The sequence below is a fragment of the Podarcis melisellensis genome (genome assembly GCF_964234715.1).
Source record: "Podarcis melisellensis genome assembly, chromosome: 1".
In the NCBI taxonomy this organism is placed as follows: domain Eukaryota; kingdom Metazoa; phylum Chordata; class Lepidosauria; order Squamata; family Lacertidae; genus Podarcis; species Podarcis melisellensis.
Window position 1 is genome coordinate 74678877 of NC_138528.1, and position 18853 is coordinate 74697729.

The 18853-nt window shown below is 39.7% G+C and overlaps 1 protein-coding gene across 4 annotated transcripts in view; it reads left to right on the top strand.

The window, feature by feature from the left end:
* Positions 1 to 16705, top strand: part of TOLLIP (toll interacting protein) — a 33958-nt gene extending 17253 nt beyond the window's left edge. For 3 of the 4 annotated variants that reach the window (XM_081904572.1, XM_081904569.1, XM_081904571.1), the window contains exons 4-7: positions 1631 to 1783; positions 3142 to 3232; positions 9255 to 9275; positions 13346 to 16705. In XM_081904572.1, the coding sequence (XP_081760698.1) occupies positions 1631 to 1783; positions 3142 to 3232; positions 9255 to 9275; positions 13346 to 13560 (480 nt within the window). In that variant the 3' untranslated portion in view covers positions 13561 to 16705. The remainder of the gene's footprint in view (positions 1 to 1630; positions 1784 to 3141; positions 3233 to 9254; positions 9276 to 13345) is intronic. The other variant, XM_081904570.1, reaches the window with a different exon arrangement.
* The last annotated feature ends 2148 nt before the right edge of the window (positions 16706 to 18853 follow it).

Sequence of the window (18853 nt, forward strand, 5' to 3'; positions counted from 1 at the left end):
TTGCTTCCAATTCCAATTCCCCCATGCAGCCTCCTGTGCCTCCCAAAATTAGCTCCAGATAGCAACTCTCACAGAAATTATTTCCCTTTCGCTATAAATGCAAACACTTCATATTATCAGTGCAAAAATATAATGTTTTCTTAAACATAAAAATCAGTTCATGCATCCATCTGGCAGTTACTTTTTTCTCCCAAACTAGGTAGCTCCTAGTAATTCTCCAAGGCAATGTTTCACTTGCATGAATTAGCTTTATTTACTTTAGAGCATGGGTGAGAAGCCCCACAAGGCTGTTCTCCCTTGGCCACACCACACACACATGTCACTCACCTGACATCATTGACTTTGAGTGGGACAGAAAACTGGAGCTGCAAAGAAACAACCAGGAGCCATAGAGTGGTTTTTTTGATTACAGTGGTACTTCTGGTTGCGAACGGGATCCGTTCCGGAGCCCCCTTCGCAACCTGAAAGGAACGCAACCCATGTCTGTGCACACGCGGGTTGCAATTCACCGCTTCTTTGCATGCGTGTGATGTCATTTTGTGTGTCTGTGCATGCACGAGCGGCGAAACCTGGAAGTAACCCTTTTCGGTACTTCCGGGCCGCACCAGGACACAACTTGAAAACACGCCACCTGAAGCAAACGTAACATGAGGTATGACTGTATTCCTCTGTAGCTCTGCCCATCTGTCAAATGTGGTCTACAGGGGGTTGGCCATAATTTGATCTGATCTGTTCCCACTTTTCTTTAGAGGCTTTAAGTAGCCATATGTGTGCATTATTGTACTGTTTGTAAAACAAAATCTTGAGGTTGCAGCCAGTGGTTGAAAAAGCCCATGGCAATTCACACATCCAATATTTTCCCTTATCCTTCTTCTCCCTGTACCTCCCCAAAAACTACTCTCGAAAGTTGGCAGAACTACTAAACATTTGTGAACAGTGTTGCACAAAGCTATAGTAAGACGGGGAAGGGAAGTAGTTGCTTTTTGCTTTGTAATCATTGGATACAACGCTTGGAATTCCACACCATTTTAAAATCTCCTTGTTCAGTTCCTGTTTATCTCTTTAACTTATAATGACAATAGAAAAAGTTTGGCACTGGTAAGAGTCTTTGGGCCAAATTCAGCTAACTAATCCTGTCAGCGGAAAACCACACAAGGATTTCTGCTGGTGCAACAGGGCTTTCCCCCTGCCTCCCTGCCCCAAATTGACTTGGGAGAATCCCTAGAACAGCACACTGGTGGAGAGAGGGCAGATTGTTTCATCAAACAAGCAAAATTGCTTCTGCTGATGGACCTAGGCCTATCTGCTCAGCAATAACTTGAATTGATCCCTTTAATTTTATATTCAATCCACTAGGTTTGAAGAAATGTTACTTTCCAGTTCTTGTGTTTATTTTTCTGTTAATCTTAGTGCTCCAAGTTATCCATGAACCATGGTGTTTCTCCTTATGAGTGGATTAGGAAGAACAATTAGCCTACTTTTGAAGAACAGATGAGAACTTGATTCCATTGAAAGCACAATTATGTTAACTTTAATGTGAAATAGCAAAAATTTAAAACTGATAGTGACACTTACATTTCTGTCCCTTTAAATTCTTCTCCTCATAATTACCTAAATATGTATCTTTCAGCGAGCATTTTCAATGGATGATCGCATTGCTTGGACGCACGTTACTATTCCTGAATCACTGAAACAAGGAAAGGTAGAAGATGAATGGTATAGCCTGAGTGGAAGGCAAGGAGATGACAAAGAAGGAATGATTAATCTGGTCATGTCTTATACAGTAAGTTAATTGACAATAGTTGCTTTAGTGCAGGAGGCAATGAGTTTCCTGACGAAATGGGGCGGAAAGAGGCTTTCTTGGAACCCGAGGCATTGAACTTCTGAAACTTGCTATAGTGAACTACTCAAAGTCTGTTTGATACATGAAGAGAATAGAGAAGTGAGTAGATAACATGTAAAGGTGTATCAGAATTAACAGAACTGCGTATTGAAAGCCAAGATTAACAGAATCTCCTTCCACAAAATCTCCAAATTACCTGGAAATTTTGAATCATATTAAATTTTTTAAATCACTTTTGGAAATTTTGTAACTTACATTTGAAATGCAGAGCAAATGTAACATATCATATTAAAGCCCATGTAGTTCTGAAGAGATTGGTGTTTTTAGTTTTGATGTATCTCAAACCTGGGCTGAGTCTTTAAGGTTTTTGTGTAGTCCAGCAAAAACAAAACAATTGCAATTTTTCAGAAATTTCAAACCCTCATAACGTGAAAATGGGATGAGATTTAAAAAATTGATATTTAAACTTAGTTTTGATCATTCAACAAGTGTACAAAATATTAAGAAAATTGGATGATATGAGGTAAAAAAGTTGGATCACTTGATATAGAATGACCCATTGTGTCCAACTAAAAATACTGTGTGTGTTATGGATAAACCTTTGGGAATATGAATATATAAGGTAATTTTTTTATGAGAGAGAACAATTATTAATGATGAATGGCACTGAAGAGAATTTTGCTGATGGTCTTCATGTTTTGTTTCTAAACTGGGGAATGATATTTTTCTACAGGAAAATTTGTAAATGAAGCTTATTCCAGTTTCTCACATTGTGAGAAGTAACAGTGTACAAAAAGCAGGGTTTTATCCAGAAGTGGTTTGTCCGTGCAATTCATTGTGCAAGTACTTGCATAATATAGCACAGTGTCCTCTGTTAGCTCTTGCACACCAATTCACAAAGCATCAGCACTAGCAGAATTTCTTCTACTTTCACATTTCCGGATCCGGGCCACAGAAATTATTCTGATGCTCAGTATTCTACCTCTGAAGCTCAGTATTGTACTCTGAGTGAAACAGAGCTTAAACTGCCTGCAGTTTATCATAAAAGCATAACTTGATTTGAGCAGATGGAACTCTCTATTTATAGGTTATTATAGTTCCTTTGAAATGTCTTTTAATTCAATGGAACTCATTTAATTTTCCTGGGATGTGTTGGCACTTACTGACTTGTGCCAAAAAGTTGCTTCCTAGCCTTTGTATGGCAGGACTTGAGTGGTTTTTGTGCATTTTCTTACTGCTTTGCTTTATTCCTAGAATAATTTTAATACTCATTTGTTTTGTTATCTTTTGATATCCAGTCCTTACCAGCTGCCATGATGATGCAGCCTCAGCCAGTGGTCCTGATGCCCACAGTGTATCAGCAAGGAGTTGGATATGTGCCTATAGCAGGTATGTTACTCCTTTTTCTTTTTAATTTGAGCTTTGAAAAACAAGCCTCTTGTAAATTGCTAATTTAAAACCAGAGGCAGAGACAAGCTCTGTTCTTTGAAGTACCCAGCATTTAAAATCAAACATTCAGTATGAAACTATAATTTGGAGACTAATAAGGCACTTGCATGCTCAAGCTGTTTACAGATTTTCACAGAACTGAAGTATTTATACAGCTGTCAGCGTGGCTACATTTTGAACAAGCCTTAGCGAGCCTTGGGTTTACAACCCACCCACCCCAGGCAATGACTGAGAAGAGATTTTAAAAAAAAACACTTCAAATTCTCTTTTTAAATGAACCACAGTTTAGTGTGTTGTCAAGACCCAATCTGTGGTTAATCTTAGTTATGGTTAGTTGTAACAAGCCAGCTTCATTAACTGGGGTTTGAAGTTGACTTGTTTCCACTAACCATAGCTAAAATTAGCAACAGTTGTTTGGCATCAGAGAACACAGGAATCTACATTTAATCTAAAGTACCATATATACTTAAGTATAAGCCAACCCGAATATAAGCCGAGCCACCTAATTTTACCACAAAAAACTGGGAAAACTTATTGACTCAAGTATAAGCCGGTTCACCACACCACAAACCTGGTGGTGGCAGCAGCAGCGGAGGAAGAACAAGCAGCCTGAAAGGGCTAATTTCGGGCTGCTCGTTCATCCTCCACCGCTGCCAATAGCAGCAAAGGCGGAGGAGAAAGGAGCAGCTGGAAAGGACCCTCACTTGAGTATAAGCCAAGGGGGGCTTTTTCAGCATTATAAATGTGCTGAAAAGTCGGCTTATACTCAAGTATATACAGTTCTTGCTGTAACCACCATCAGCTAGCTGATCAGCGGTTACAGGTAACACCTCTGAAGTCTCTTTAAGGGAAGTTGTTTGGATGCATACGGCATCCTCCAGATGAATAATCTGCAGAGATAAAAATGTTCTGTTTGGAGGAAATACTTTGAATTCAATCTGCTTCCTCTAATCAGAGAAAAAGAGCCCCCTCACTCCCTAGTGCAACCAAGCCCAGCAGGGCTCCCTGTTGACTCAGATTAGGTGATCAGCACTGACTGCTTGCAGAGGATTACTTGGGAGCTCTTGATTTGCTGCCATGGCTGTACCTGTCCACACCTAGTGTGGTTTGTGGGGGGTGGCATTGCTGTCCAAGTTGGACCCATCCTGGCCTATGTAGGCCCAGCAGCCAGAGGCTCCCCCCACCTCTGGTCTACCATAGTATCTGAATTGGCCCAGTATGTGGTACACACTATTTTTGGCCAGACTACTTATACAGGTTTATGTAGTGCTTCAAACAGTATCAAGTAAAAGCCAAAATAATCCGTTTTCAGTGCAATAAGTACTGCTGTGTTAGAAGCATGTATAATTTTTATGTGAATGTCACAGGCCTCCTGTTGGCTTGTATTCATGAAAAGTTTTACATCCTCTCCCTCTCCTTTGACTGGAACAAGTTTAGAAATGTATAAAACATTTATTTCCTCTTTATGTGAAAGAATGGATGTTTATCTGCATTGCTCCATATCTGCACATATACATGGTTGGTGATCAACAGTGAGAACAACTCCAGGAGTAAAATGGATTAAACCAGCAGCTTGCCTTCTGGTCTATTGATTTTCCTAGTATTTAAAATTATGTGGAAGTAGTGGGCTGTGTTTAGGGTACAGGAAAACTGTGTGAACACAAGCTCTCCTATCCCTCGTGCACCAAAGTTCTTGCCATGCCATTTGGACTTGTACCTCCATAGTGAGTTTTCTCCTATTGCTCTTCAAAAATTATTTCTCCCTGCAAATCTCTCCTTATCTTGCATCCCCTGTTTTCTGGTGCTACTGTACATAAGAATATTTAGCCTTCTATAAAAACAAATTTTCAACTCAGTATCCATTATGGAGTTTGCTGATCACTTTTAGTTTATCAGGGATATTGTCACAATTGAAGCTTATGTGACGGTACATATGTTAGTCTCTAAGGCAGGCATCCCCAAACTCAGCCCTCCAGCTGTTTTGGGACTACAACTCCCATCATCCCTGACCACTGGTCCTGTTAGCTAGGGATGATGGGAGTTGTAGTCCCAAAACAGCTGGAGAGCCAAGTTTGGGATGCCTGCTCTAAGGTGCTAGACAGTCTCTAAGGCTGTCAGTTTGATGCTATGCTACGCTGTAATCTACCTGTGTATTTGCATGGTTATATGTCTATATATTATGATGGAATAAAACACTTTGAATATTTCATACCATAGCATTCAACTTTTTGTTGGTTCATTTAGCAAAATGCCTTTTAAATTCACTTAAATCAAGGAAGGAAATGGCCCATGGGCTGTGTTGGGCCCTTGCTCCTTTATCCCACTAAGCAATTTGGGGGCAGGGGCGGGAAGACTGAACAACCCTAGCTGAAGAAGTTAAGTCATCTCTGGCTTCATTACTAATCAGATACATCATATTGCTTTTAACTGGTGGATATCTTTCATTCATAGTTTCACTTTTCACTTAAAAATATGGGGTCGCACTCAATGCTGGTAATACACAAACTTGACCCATTGAATCATTAGCCTTAAATGACTTGTCCATGTATTTCAGTGGAGCTACTCTTGAGTATGACTAACATTGGATATCGTCTCTGGTCATTAAAATGATTAGTCCATTGTGGAGCAATTAGGAAAATCTTTTTTATTGATCTCTAGAAGGAAATGCCTTTTTCATTGTACTTGTTCTTAAATAATAATAATAATATAATATAATATAATTTATTATTTATACCCCGCCCATCTGGCTGGGCCTCCCCAGCCACTCTGGGCGGCTTCCATAAAAACCAAAAATACAGTAAAATATCACACGTTAAAAACTTCCCTGAACAGGGCTGCCTTAAGATGTCTTCTGAATGTCAGGTAGTTGTTTATGCTTTGACATCTGCTGGAAGGGCGTTCCACAGGGCGGGCGCCGCTACCGAGAAGGCCCTCTGCGTGGTTCCCTGTAACTTTGCTTCTCACAATGAGGGAACCGCCAGAAGGCCCTCGGCGCTGGACCTCAGCGTCCGGGCAGAATGATGGGGGTGGAGACACTCCTTCAGGTATACTGGACCGAGGCCATTTAGGGCTTTAAAGGTCAGCACCAACACTTTGAATTGTGCTCGGAAACGTACTGGGAGCCAATGTAGGTCTTTCAAGACCGGTGTTATATGGTCTCGGCGGCCGCCCCCAGTCACCAGTCTAGCTGCCGCATTCTGGATTAGTTGTAGTTTCTGAATCACCTTCAAAGGTAGCCCCACGTAGAGTGCATTGCAGTAGTCCAAGCGGGAGATAACCAGAGCATGCACCACTCTGGCGAGACAGTCCGCAGGCAGATAGGGTCTCAGCCTGCGTACCAGATGGAGCTGGTAAACAGCTGCCCTGGACACAGATTTGACCTGTGCCTCCATGGACAGCTGTGAATCCAAAATGACTCCCAGGCTGCGCACCTGGTCCTTCAGGGGCACAGTTACCCCATTCAGGACCAGGGAATCCTCCACACCTGCCCGCCTCCTGTCCCCCAGAGACAGTACTTCTGTCTTGTCAGGATTCAACCTCAATCTGTTAGCCGCCATCCATCCTCCAACCGCCTCCAGACACTCACACAGGACCTTCACCGCCCTCACTGGTTCTGATTTAAAAGAGAGGTAGAGCTGGGTATCATCTGCATACTGATGAACACCCAGCCCAAACCTCCTGATGATCTCCCCCAGCAGCTGCATGTAAATGTTGAAAAGCATGGGGGAGAGGACAGAACCCTGAGGCACCCCACAAGTGAGAGCCCAGGGGTCTGAACACTCATCCCCCCCACCATTTTCTGAACACGGCCCAGGAGGAAGGAACGGAACCACATGAAGGCCTTAGCTCCAGCAACTAATATATATTTTGTTTAAAAGGTTTTTAAATATTGAACAATTGGTTTCAAGCCTTTAAATATCTATGGCATATTCTACCCAGTCTTTAGAACCCCTTCAATAATAAATCTTACTTTCAAAAACAAACTGGTCGTTTGAATTTGACTGCTGTAAACCCAAATTATTCAATCTGCCAGATGTGATAGAGAATGTCTCCCTCTTACTTCTACTTAGCAACTTGCAGTATTGTAAAAACAAGGGCATAACTTTGTAGTATTGCAAAACTCAGTTACCCTATCTTTTGATGAATTGAAGAGCAGGGTATGTACATTGTCTTGCATATGTGCATGGAGTGTCTGCAGTGAATGAATAAATATTACATTGCCAGTAGCATGTATTTTATCATACTTACAAAGCTTCTGTAGTGTGCTTCTTCAAGCCTCAGTTATGAATGAGATCCAGATGTCCTGTTAATAGCTCTGCAATCTTTATTCAGCTTATGCATTGGTGATATTCCTCCTCTGGGTGTCTTATTACAGCGAATAATGTAGTATGTATCAGAATCATGCAGTCCATATTTGAGAAGAATGGTTCATTGCTGTCTAGTTCTTAGTATGATGTACAAGTTCATTCAGCCTTTGCATGGTCTGTTGAAAGGACTGAGAAGCGTAAAAATTTCTGGCACTTTCACAGAATTTAGCCTTTTAACCTAGGCCATGGGTAGACAGTGTGATGCCTTCCATATATAACACCATAGACAACAACACCTATTGGCCCCAGCCATTATGACAAGTTGTCACTTAAACCATATTGCAAGATTGGATGGTACTCTGCTTGATTGCTGGGAATATGTGATAGATAAAGCATGCAGACTGATTGAGGTTTGGCTTAGGTTCTAAAATAAGGAAGAAAGAGATACCAGTGGTGAGTGAGAAGTCTTAAATTGATTTGAAAGAGTCTTGATGCTGACTGATCTGTGTGACTGCAGACTTAGAGACTGGACCTAAAGATCAGATTCTGTAGAGAGCCAAAGGCTTTTGCTGATGAGGGACATTTCACTCATAGCTGTGAACTGCAAATGTGTGGCTTTGCAGTTGCCATCAATTAACAGGGTGTTTGTGATCTAGGAACAGGATAAGATGCTATCATGCTGAGGAAACAGATACTTAGCAGGGGGGATATAGGCACAAAGGGGTTAGGATTAGTTGTACCTTGGCAGGAAAAGTAAACAGAGATGGACTGAAAAGGGGCTGTGCAAAACAGCCTGTGATGCCATTAAATATTTGTAAAGAAGTGAAGGATACCCTGTTGTCCACCCTCTCTGTTGTATGTGTGTGTGTGTGTGTGTGCGCGCACACACACACACACACACACACACACACACAAAATAAAAACAGTATGTGTGATGGTATGTATGTACATATGCAGTAAAAAGTATTACATATGCAGTAAAAAGGTTGGACACCAGGTGTTATCATGATCTTCTAGCTGTAGACAGCAATACCTAAATTGTAATATGTATTTAGTTATGTTATTTGTAGAAGTTAGGTTTTCCACATTTGCAGGAGGAAGTCTAAGAAGTCTTTATTCTTGGATAGTAGAAATGGTTTTCTTCTAACAATTTTTATAAACTGGAATTATTTTTTTGATCTCTACCCACCCATCAAAGTAATCAACTTTGAATTATGAAACTTATTCTTCATGTTTGGCATTGTGGGAATCTTACTTCCCCCATTCCTTTTACCACATGAAATATAAGGGTGGCTAGATGTAAAGAAGTGTGCTTATGTGTGGCAGCAACTAGGATGACAGGAACTCTGATGATATGGGCAAGAAGAGAAATAGACAGTTTGGGACAGTATGATGTCCATAAAATGGAAATGGTGGACATTACTTAATCATTTCATAGGATGTAATGACATGGGGTAAGTGTAGATCACTAGATGTGTTAGTGAAAATATCCATAGGATTGCATGTTGCTGTTTGAAACAGCAGGCAAAATCCTGGCATCTAAAATCTGTAGTGTGTCCGAATTCAGTCTCCTTGGAGGAAATTTCCTAGCATTAAGTAGAATAATGCCTGTTTTCGATGTTTTATTCCTTTCCCACACTTTCACCTGTCCTCAGGGCTTGAATACTTGGCTCTGGGTAAGTCTTCTTAATTCTTTTTGCATCCCATTCAACAGGAACAAGAATTATGCATGAGATCATGCAAACTGCTTTTTATTTGTATGCAATATGTTGCAATACAAGAAATTGCAGGTGGATGTCACAATACACCAATTTCAGAATTATTTATTTTATCCTATGTGATTTCAGTGGGAAACAAAAATGTGTTAGAAAAATGGAAGGTAGTTCTTCATACAATAACAATTTTTGTTATTACAAATAGTAGGTTTATTTATCTTAAAGTTGGCAGAAGTTTCTCTCCAAACTTTCCATTAGTGTTCTTGATGACATTAATATATATATTAGCATTAAGTTTTGTGTTGTCACTTTTTCCATACTCATTTATCACTCCCATCCCCTGACATACCTACCCCTGGAAATTTGTATGACTTCACTTATTTTTAATAAAAGAAATTACATTTGCAATAAGGCTCCAAAGTTTAAAAGTTATTTATCACTTGTCTTGTGAACTTGAAGGAGTCTGAACTTGTGCACTTTTGAGCAGGAAAGGGATGAACCTAGCAGAATTGTTTCTACCTTAGGGAAGAGATAGCTGCTGTCAGAGGACACACAGTACAAATAATCCTTGAAATAAATTAAAGTAGCTTTTCCATGCTTGTAGTCACTCTTTGAAAGGAGGGCTAGTGCCTGAATGTTCATTTTCCTACTCTGGGCTGGAGAAAGGACTTTGTGAACTAAGAGGTGGTACCTCTAGCATGTCTTAGTTCCTTTTGAACATAATAACAAAAGAAAGGAGTGTCAAATAGTACCTTGTCTTCCACTAGTCTGTACCATTTTTATATGTTTCAGTACACGTTCTATGTTCAGGACCTGCCCTATGCTGTTTTCAAAGATGACTTCTGTTTCAGTTGCAGAAAAGGCTTTTCCTGAGCAGGCATGGCATTGGCACAGAGTTGTCAAAGTAACCATGAATTTCTTACATTGCTCCTATGCTAAATCTGGGCCTAGTTCAAGTGAGAGCATGGCCAATTTAATGCCCAAGCTTAACTGTTTCCATTTTACCTTGGTTCTGGATTCCTGTGCTGAGGAGGATGGTGGTTGCGCTACAACACCAAACAATCTTAAAATTAAAAGTTGTAAAGCTGTGGAAGGGCAAAAATCATATCCCATTGGGTTCTCCAGTTAACCATCTTGTCATTGATTTGCTTGCCTATTATATTTTAAATCATCTGCTTTCATCTTTGCTTTTGATCAGTTGCTCCACAGATAAGATCAGTTTTGCAGTGTTATCAACCCGGCTTTTCCAAGCCGCCTAAAGACAGATTGCACTCACAAAACTGCTACTGGGTACTTAATGCCCATTTGACTGTGATCTGGAACGTACACACTTGGTCAGTATTTTTCAGTGACAGATTAGTTTTTTATCAACTTGTGGGCAGGGATGGAACCTGCTAATTTGCTTCTTTAAAAATAACTACTTTGAAGTTAATTTCATCAGGGCTACCCAACACTGACTGTAATATGGGACTTGTCAATTGCCTCTGAGGAGTTCCTAAGCTCCAGTAACTATCTGGCTTATTGCAGCAGTGATTTGTAAGTCCTATTTGTCATGTTGCCGTAAAAATGGGGGGGGGGGTGGAGGAATGAAAGCTACTTAGGCTGCATTCCCCCTTTCTCCTTTGTAAAATGTTGTGGCCCATAGTGCAACACAGTATGACTTGAAATCAGAAGGAGTATTGTGACATCCTCACTGTTAACTGCAGTATAAAAATGTCCAGTCAAGTGTCTCTTTTCTCATTTAGTAAAATGTTCAATGTCCAGAATTTGGAGCAGGCACAAGGTGGAGTTGGGGGATATAATGCAACTGTTAGCATTTTTATCTGTCCCAGAATTATTTCTGACCTCCATCATAGGTATTGACAGAAGAAAGTCTCTAAAAGATAAAGAAAGTATGGAGCAGCATTTTAAGTAAGATACAGAGATGCTCATGAAAGTTAGATTCCACCCCTCCTGTTTGTGACATTTGAATGTGTTCCACTGATAAACATTGATAGCTTTGACTTTTCCTTAGGAAATTTTGAGGGGGTTAGGGTACTGGGATATGAAGGCACTTGACTGTACTAGAATTTTGTTTTCAATTCTGCAGTATTTTCTGTACAACCTGAATACATTTATTTTCAAGTCAGTTTTCATTGCTTGTTTGTAAATTGCCATTTTTGCATTTATGTTTTATTAAATGCCAGTGCTTATGCCTGAATGCTTCTTGCTGCAGCCATGCTGGTGCACTGAGACCAAACCTGTTTCATAAAATTTGAAATACATCCTTTGTAAGTAGGAAATAACATCCCATGAACAACTCTGTGTACATTGAAATACGTATTATTCAGTACTAGTGTTGATCAGTTTTAATTCAGGTAGGTTATTTCATAAATAATTGAACTGTCTGTCTTGTGATAAGAAAATAATTTTAATGTTACTTTTATTTTAATTGGCAACATTGATTGTCAGATTATTAGGAGCTTTGTTTCTTGCACAGAATGAAAATCACAACAAATTCTGGTATACTACTATTATTAGCTTAAGCAAATGTCTTAAATAATAGAAGAAAGCTTTTAGACTCACACAAGTGTATTCTTAAGAGCTGAGTTGTGCCAGACAAGAGTATACAACTATTTAGAGCTGGGTTGGGAAACTGGAGCCAGCTGGCAGCCAAAGCTCCTTTTTTCCCTACCCATCATGGGCAAAGTATGAGAGGCGAGCTTACCCACTTGTCAATCACTTAATGTCAGGTGATACATTTTTGCATAATGCTGTTGACGCACCACTTTAAGGAACTGCTGATTGTTGGTACTTGCATAACTGTGCACAGAAGTGGGGAGGATCAATGGGTCATTGTGCCTTGCATAAGATGTATACAGAAACTCTGGCGAACCCCTAATGGTTAGCACTTGCAAAAAACCATTTTTGCCTAACTGTGTCTTCCTGACCCACACTTGATGTCATATAGGTGGCCTAGGCCTGCAGGCCACGGATTCCTCACTGCTGATCTACAGGCTTGTGCAACTTTGGATGAGGTCACAGAATAATCTGAAGAATTCAGCATGGACTTTTGGCAGTCTGGATTGCAGCTAATTTGAATATTATATTATACTTCTACAGCTTCTCCCAAATAGTTTTCGCAATGACCTCTTCTCACAGTCCTGATAGTTATATTGCATTTTGTCAATGATGGAGTTATCACCTAGTCTATATAGCGACTAAAAACAAATCAATTAATTTATACATTTGATTTCCAATCAAAAACATTTGTTCTGATTTTTGCTTTTACTGGCTGTAACATCAAGATGGCAGGAACACCTCTTGCTAACAATATCAGCTAGTGGAATCATTAACATCTTGTGTCTTCAGTATCATTATTATATCATTATTACTTCTCCAGTAGTGCAAATTGTGGCTGATACTGATGCATTTATCTGTGGTTCAGTGTTACCTTTTTATAGCAAAATCCTGTTCACTATCTAAACTTAAGGTTAGGGGCAGGAATTGTATTAATAGGATCCAGCGTGAAATATTTAGGAGGCAGTATTTTCTGTTTAAGCACAAGGACTGCATGGGACTAACCAGGCTTTTCAGATTTTTGGCATTAGTAGCCAGTTTTTAGGTGCTTGGCAACTTCCAGTCTTGTAAATAGCTAATTTTCCAAAATAGCAAATGGGCTCTTTAATTAAAATAGTTCATTCTTGCGTTTGTTTGTCTGTGATTTTACATCTAGAACATAATACCATTACTAAACAGGAAGATTTTACCCACTAAACACTTTGAACTTGTGGAAAATTAGGCCTAAGAGTCGTATTAACCTAGGGATGGGGAATGTTTGGTCCTCTTGATGTTGTTGAACTGTAATTTCCATCATCTCTGGTCATTGATGCTGCTAACTGGGACTTGAACAGCATCTGAAATGCCACTGGTTCCCTATCTCTGTCTTAACTGTGCTTTAACTCCATGAGTTTGATGGTATTTGAAAGCCATTTCATCATTTTTAAAAAATACTTGCCAGTCTTCCTCAACTGTCTCTCTCTATTTTCCAGGAATGCCTACTGTTTGTAACCCAGGCATGGTACCTGTGGCAGTTCCACCTCCCGCTGTCAACCCTCAGCATGTATGTAATGAAGAGGATTTAAAATCTATCCAGGACATGTTCCCCAACATGGACAGAGAAGTAATCCGTTCAGTGCTAGAAGCCCAGAGAGGGAACAAGGATGCTGCTATCAATTCCTTGCTTCAAATTGCAGAGGAATCATAGACCATCTGCTCATTTTCCATCTTCATTGTTACCCTTTTGATTTGCCAAGCCCAGGGATTTAGGTAGAGGAAGAATTTCCTGAGAAAGCATCCTGTCTGAGAGATTGTGTTCCCATTTTGTTGGTGGTGGTTGTTGGACATTTGCACATTTTGTTTTTACATATGTTCTATAGAAATCTCAGCCATTTTTATTAAGATATCAGTTCTGTCATGTATGGCTGCATTGGTTTGAGAGGTGGAGTTGGAGCATCTATGCTGCTTTTTTTCCTTTCCCCATTTTGGAAAACAAACACACACAAGCTTATTCACCTAGTTTTGACACTATGCATTCTGTTGTCATAAGAGGTTGAGTGATCACAGCAGACTGCTGTTCAACAGGGAGTTCTCTTAAAAGTTCCCTCCTATCAAAATAATATTTGTCTGAAAAGTGATTACACAGTGCCCTTCAGCAGGTTCAGCAATTTATAACAATCCTTAGTATAGACAAACTGGCTTTCCTGTAACTTTTGTGATCTTTCTAATGAGAGATTCCATTGCTTAACCTATTAATCGGGCACCAATGCAATATATTTGTTGAGTTTTGTTTGTTTAGAGATAGCTACTCTTACCAGATGTGCTGCTGTGCATCTGAAATCTGAAGTTAATTATTTCTCGGGCCACAGTAGCAAAGACTGGAGGAACAGGGTTATTTCCTAATATGCTATTGTGTTTACTTGCACTGTCCTTACTTCTACATTTGTGAGACATTCAAAAAGATAAAGGTGAGAAGATTTTATACTTGGGAAAATTTGGCATCACATTTTAATAAATGTCCTTATGATCAGTTACCATAAAAGAATAATAATGCTTTTTAAAAAAATTTCATTTTTCATCCATAATCATTTGTTATGGATGAAATCTTCTATTTTTCCATTTTAAGAAAAATAAATTCAAGGCATAATACCAGTACGATATACACAGTCATTACTCACTGAGTACCAGTTGGCCTTAATTCCATCAAAACTGAGGCCTGTGAAAGAATCCATTGTCACAAATGAGGCAAACCAAATTTAAAATACAATCCCAGTATGTTGGAAGAGGGGAATTGTACATATTCATTGTGTATTGTTAGACCTGCAGAACTGTAGAAGAGGACAATTTTTTATCTGTTTAATCAGTTCCTTTCTTGTTTGGCAAAAAAGCAAAGTAATGCACTTTAATATGCACATTTTTTTCTAAATGTGCTATTTGGCTTATTGATGGGTTTAAAACATTTTAATTACTTTCTGTAATTGCCAGCCATACTTTGTACATTCTCAAGTGTTTGAACACAGTTCAGACTCTCACATTGGTTGTGACTTTTATCACTTTGGAAAAAAGTGTGCATGTTTTTTGTCCCCCCCCCCCCCCCAATTCCTGCTCCGCTCCTTCAAGCATTCAGAAAATTGTCCACTAGAATACTTCATCATATCATCATAAGTACTCCTGGCACAGCCAGCTTATAGTTCAAATATTTATTTTTTTAATGATTAAAATATAGGGGAGGAAATGATTTTTAAATACAGTACCAAAAATTTGTGTGTTTTCTTTCTGTTTGTTGCTTAAAACGTATGTATCCTTCCATCTAGCTAGCAGAACTGCATCTGTGAGCATTTATTCCCTCCTCCGCCTTCCTGTCCTTCTGTTGCTTTTTAAATACATGAATACAATCTGCTGCAATGTGTGTATTGTACAACATCCTCTAGATCAGTCTTTAACAACTTGATGCCCTCCAGCTGCTTTGTATAGCTCCCAGCCAGCATGGCTTTGGGCAGTTGTAGTCCAAAACATCTAAAGGGCACCAGACTGGCAAGGGCTGCTCTAGACCGAAGAAGCTTGTGTGTCCATCAGAAAATTAGCTTGGATACTTTCTTCATATTTTACAATACTTTCAGATCAAACTTTTATCTAATGGCATACATTGTCAGTAGCATCATAGTACAGGTAAGTCTTGTGGTATTTGTGAACTAATATATTTTGAGAACTCAGACGTACTCAGCGGAAAGTCTGGAATAACAATTTGATGTTTGGAAAAATCTGCTGTAGCATTATACCCATAGAATAAAATGGACTGTGTAGTTCTAGAAAACAACATCCAAGTACTTAAATAGAATAATTATTAAGATTATTCTGGAGATGGTTTTAAAGGGTTTCTTTTAGTTTAGGAAAGACCCTGAATTGTAAACGCAGTGCAAACAGTTGAGAATGCACTTTCAAAATAAAGACATAAATAGGAATGGGAGTGTTATGACTAAATTCAGTTTCTGGAAGGTACAAGGATATGAGACCTGTGGAAAGTCTAGGAAGCTTTAGTAGTGGTTGTTAAGCTGCATTTTTAAACAATAGAGCAGAAAGAACAATCGAAGAACATGGGTTAGTAAATATGATAGATTGCTATTAACATGTTCCTCTATCATGAAGAAAACAATGACAACACACAGTCCTGTATTAAATTAATGTCCTGCATTCAATGACTACTATGTGTCATTAAAGTTGAAAGGGGTGATTGCAAGCATGGCTACAGTTATATGCATATCTTTTCTTGATAACTACCGGGATTTCCCCCGATCCTTCAAACATGTGTTTGGAAGTAATCCCCATGGATTTTAATGAAATTTACCTCTAAATCAATGGGAATAAGATTGGGGTGCAAGTTGCTGATGTGGGAACATCACCTGTCAAGTAAAAGAAATGCTGTGCAACGCACAATTCTCATTACAAATTTTCATATGCTCCGTTTAAATGAACAGCATGTTCAGCTTTGTGCATCTGGCACAGCATTCCTCCACAGCCGGAAGAACTCTGCTGAAGACTGAACTGGTATTCGCACTAGCTTCAAACCTGCCAAGGACCTGTGAGTGGGTTAAATACAGGAATATTTGTGTCTAGCTAGATGCTTGCCACCTTCTTCTCTACTGCTGTGTGAGTGTGTGCTGATGGTTCCAAGTGTTTCCCTTTGCAGATATTATTGCTTGCGTTGACTGACCTGTAATACTGTATAGAGGATGTTTTGCTGTAATAATTCTGAAGACATTGTTTTTTACTGTATTGAGGTTCAGATGTTTGTCTCTTGCATTGTAAAATATTTTATCCCATTCTATCTAATTTAATAAATGTGTACCAAATCATGGGAAAGTGTTTGTTTTTAATAGGTGACATTATGTTCCAGAGGCTGGGAATTATATTAAGTGAAATTATTCATTGAAGCTAATAGGACTAACCTAAGTCTGTTGCTGCATTGAGTAAAACACAGCCCAAAATATTGTAGGCCACAGAGGCTTTCCTGGTATTTGTTTATACTTAGTGGAATATCCATATTCCAAGGATAGTTTGTTTGAAGGAGAAGCAATTTTAACAATGGCTTTTAATATATATATATAATGAAATCAAAGAGCAAATTGCATGAGTAACATCTTTCACATCTCAATTTTTGAACAATTCGCACAATCGGGCATGTCTTTATTGCACGATTGTATACTCAGGTACTAAACCACATGGTGAAACTAGTGGGAGCAGTTACATGGAGACATCCTCAGTCATCTGACATGCATTTTGTTTTGCTTCTGAGCTTTGAGAAGCAAACAACAGCTCAAGTTGTCCTTGTGCACTTAGTGCTTCAGGCAAGCCTTTGGTGGTAATTACATTAGTAATTCAGTTTAATTGAGTTGTGTAGATGGCTCTTAGCAGAGCTTCATGATGGTAAAATATTTGAAACTACCTATGCCACATTATGGGACGCGGGTGGCGCTGTGGGTTAAAGCCTCAGCGCCTAGGGCTTGCCAATCGAAATGTCGGCGATTCGAATCCCCGCGGCGGGGTGCGCTCCCGCTGCTCGGTCCCAGCGCCTGCCAACCTAGCAGTTCGAAAGCACCCTCGGGTGCAAGTAGATAAATAGGGACCGCTTTCTAGTGGGAAGGTAAACGGCGTTTCCGTGTGCAGCTCTGGCTCGCCAGAGCAGCGATGTCACGCTGGCCACGTGGCCCGGAAGTGTCTTCGGACAGCGCTGGCCCCTGGCCTCTTGAGTGAGATGGGCGCACAACCCCAGAGTCTGGCAAGACTGGCCCGTACGGGCAGGGGTACCTTTACCTTTACTTTTACTTATGCCACATTATAATCCTAAGAGCCCTATAGAGCTTCCTTGGTAGTGATTACAAGCTCGCTACATGGGAAGAAAATTATATCTCCCCTCCCTCATGTGCTAGTCTCCCAAAGCATATTGTTTTGCTCTAATCAAGCCTAAAGTGGTTCCAGTAAATGGCACAATATCATGTCAAGATTAATAGCGGCGCAATGCAAATGATGCTTAAATGGCTTTCTGGTATTCCCTGGACCACAAGAGTTTGCCATCTTTTGAAGCAAAATAAGGAGGAAGAGGAAAGGAGCTACTTTCTGAAGGGAGTCCATAAATTATACTTCCATTTTTTTTTTTTTACTTTTAGGTAATCAATAGTGACTTGTTTTTCCTTCAATAACAAGTTCCAAAAATGAGAAGGGGGAAAATTGAATGGACAGAATTCAGCACAGAATCTGGAAATAACAAAAGAGGTTCTGTTATGGATCAGGAATTGTTTTAAGTAGCAGTATTCAAAGTTTTGGAAATAAATTTATCTCTAACTAGAGGGATGTGGAAAGTAGAGCTCCCCAATGATTAGTATTGGGATCTTTGCTTTGGTAATAGGCTTATAAACAATATAGAGTTAGTAGGGGTGAGCAGTATGGTGACTAACTTCTCAAGGGTGTTTGTATGGGCTCAGTGGAAAACAGGATTCTGGACTGGAAAGGCCTTTGGCGTAATCCAGCAGGACTCTTCCTAAGCTTTTTCCCCCCTCAGTCATCCACTGCATTCCAAAATGGTAATGTTTCCCTTCATGTTACCCGATATTCCTCTGCTGTAAATTGAATTGAAACAATTTCTACACAGGAAAAATAATAATAGCCTAGGGTGCCATAGGTTGAAACTAAAAGGAAAAAGTTCTCAGTGAATATTCTTGATGAGGTGAGTGAATGTTTTTGGTAACTGAAGTGATAAATCTGATTATGCCTTGAAGCATAATTACTAACTTGGAAGTCTTTTGCAGAACCATAGCTAGGTGATCTTGTGCCCTGGCAGAACCCTCCAGATTGCGCCCCTCAGCCATGGACAAGTTAGCTCTTCCGCCTCTCCTCCACACACCCCTCCACTCATTCAAGTCACTCTCTATTTAAAACCATTTCTTAAGAGGCAATAATCAATATTTATATTTATGGACATACTTTGTGCCCCCCAAACACCTTCA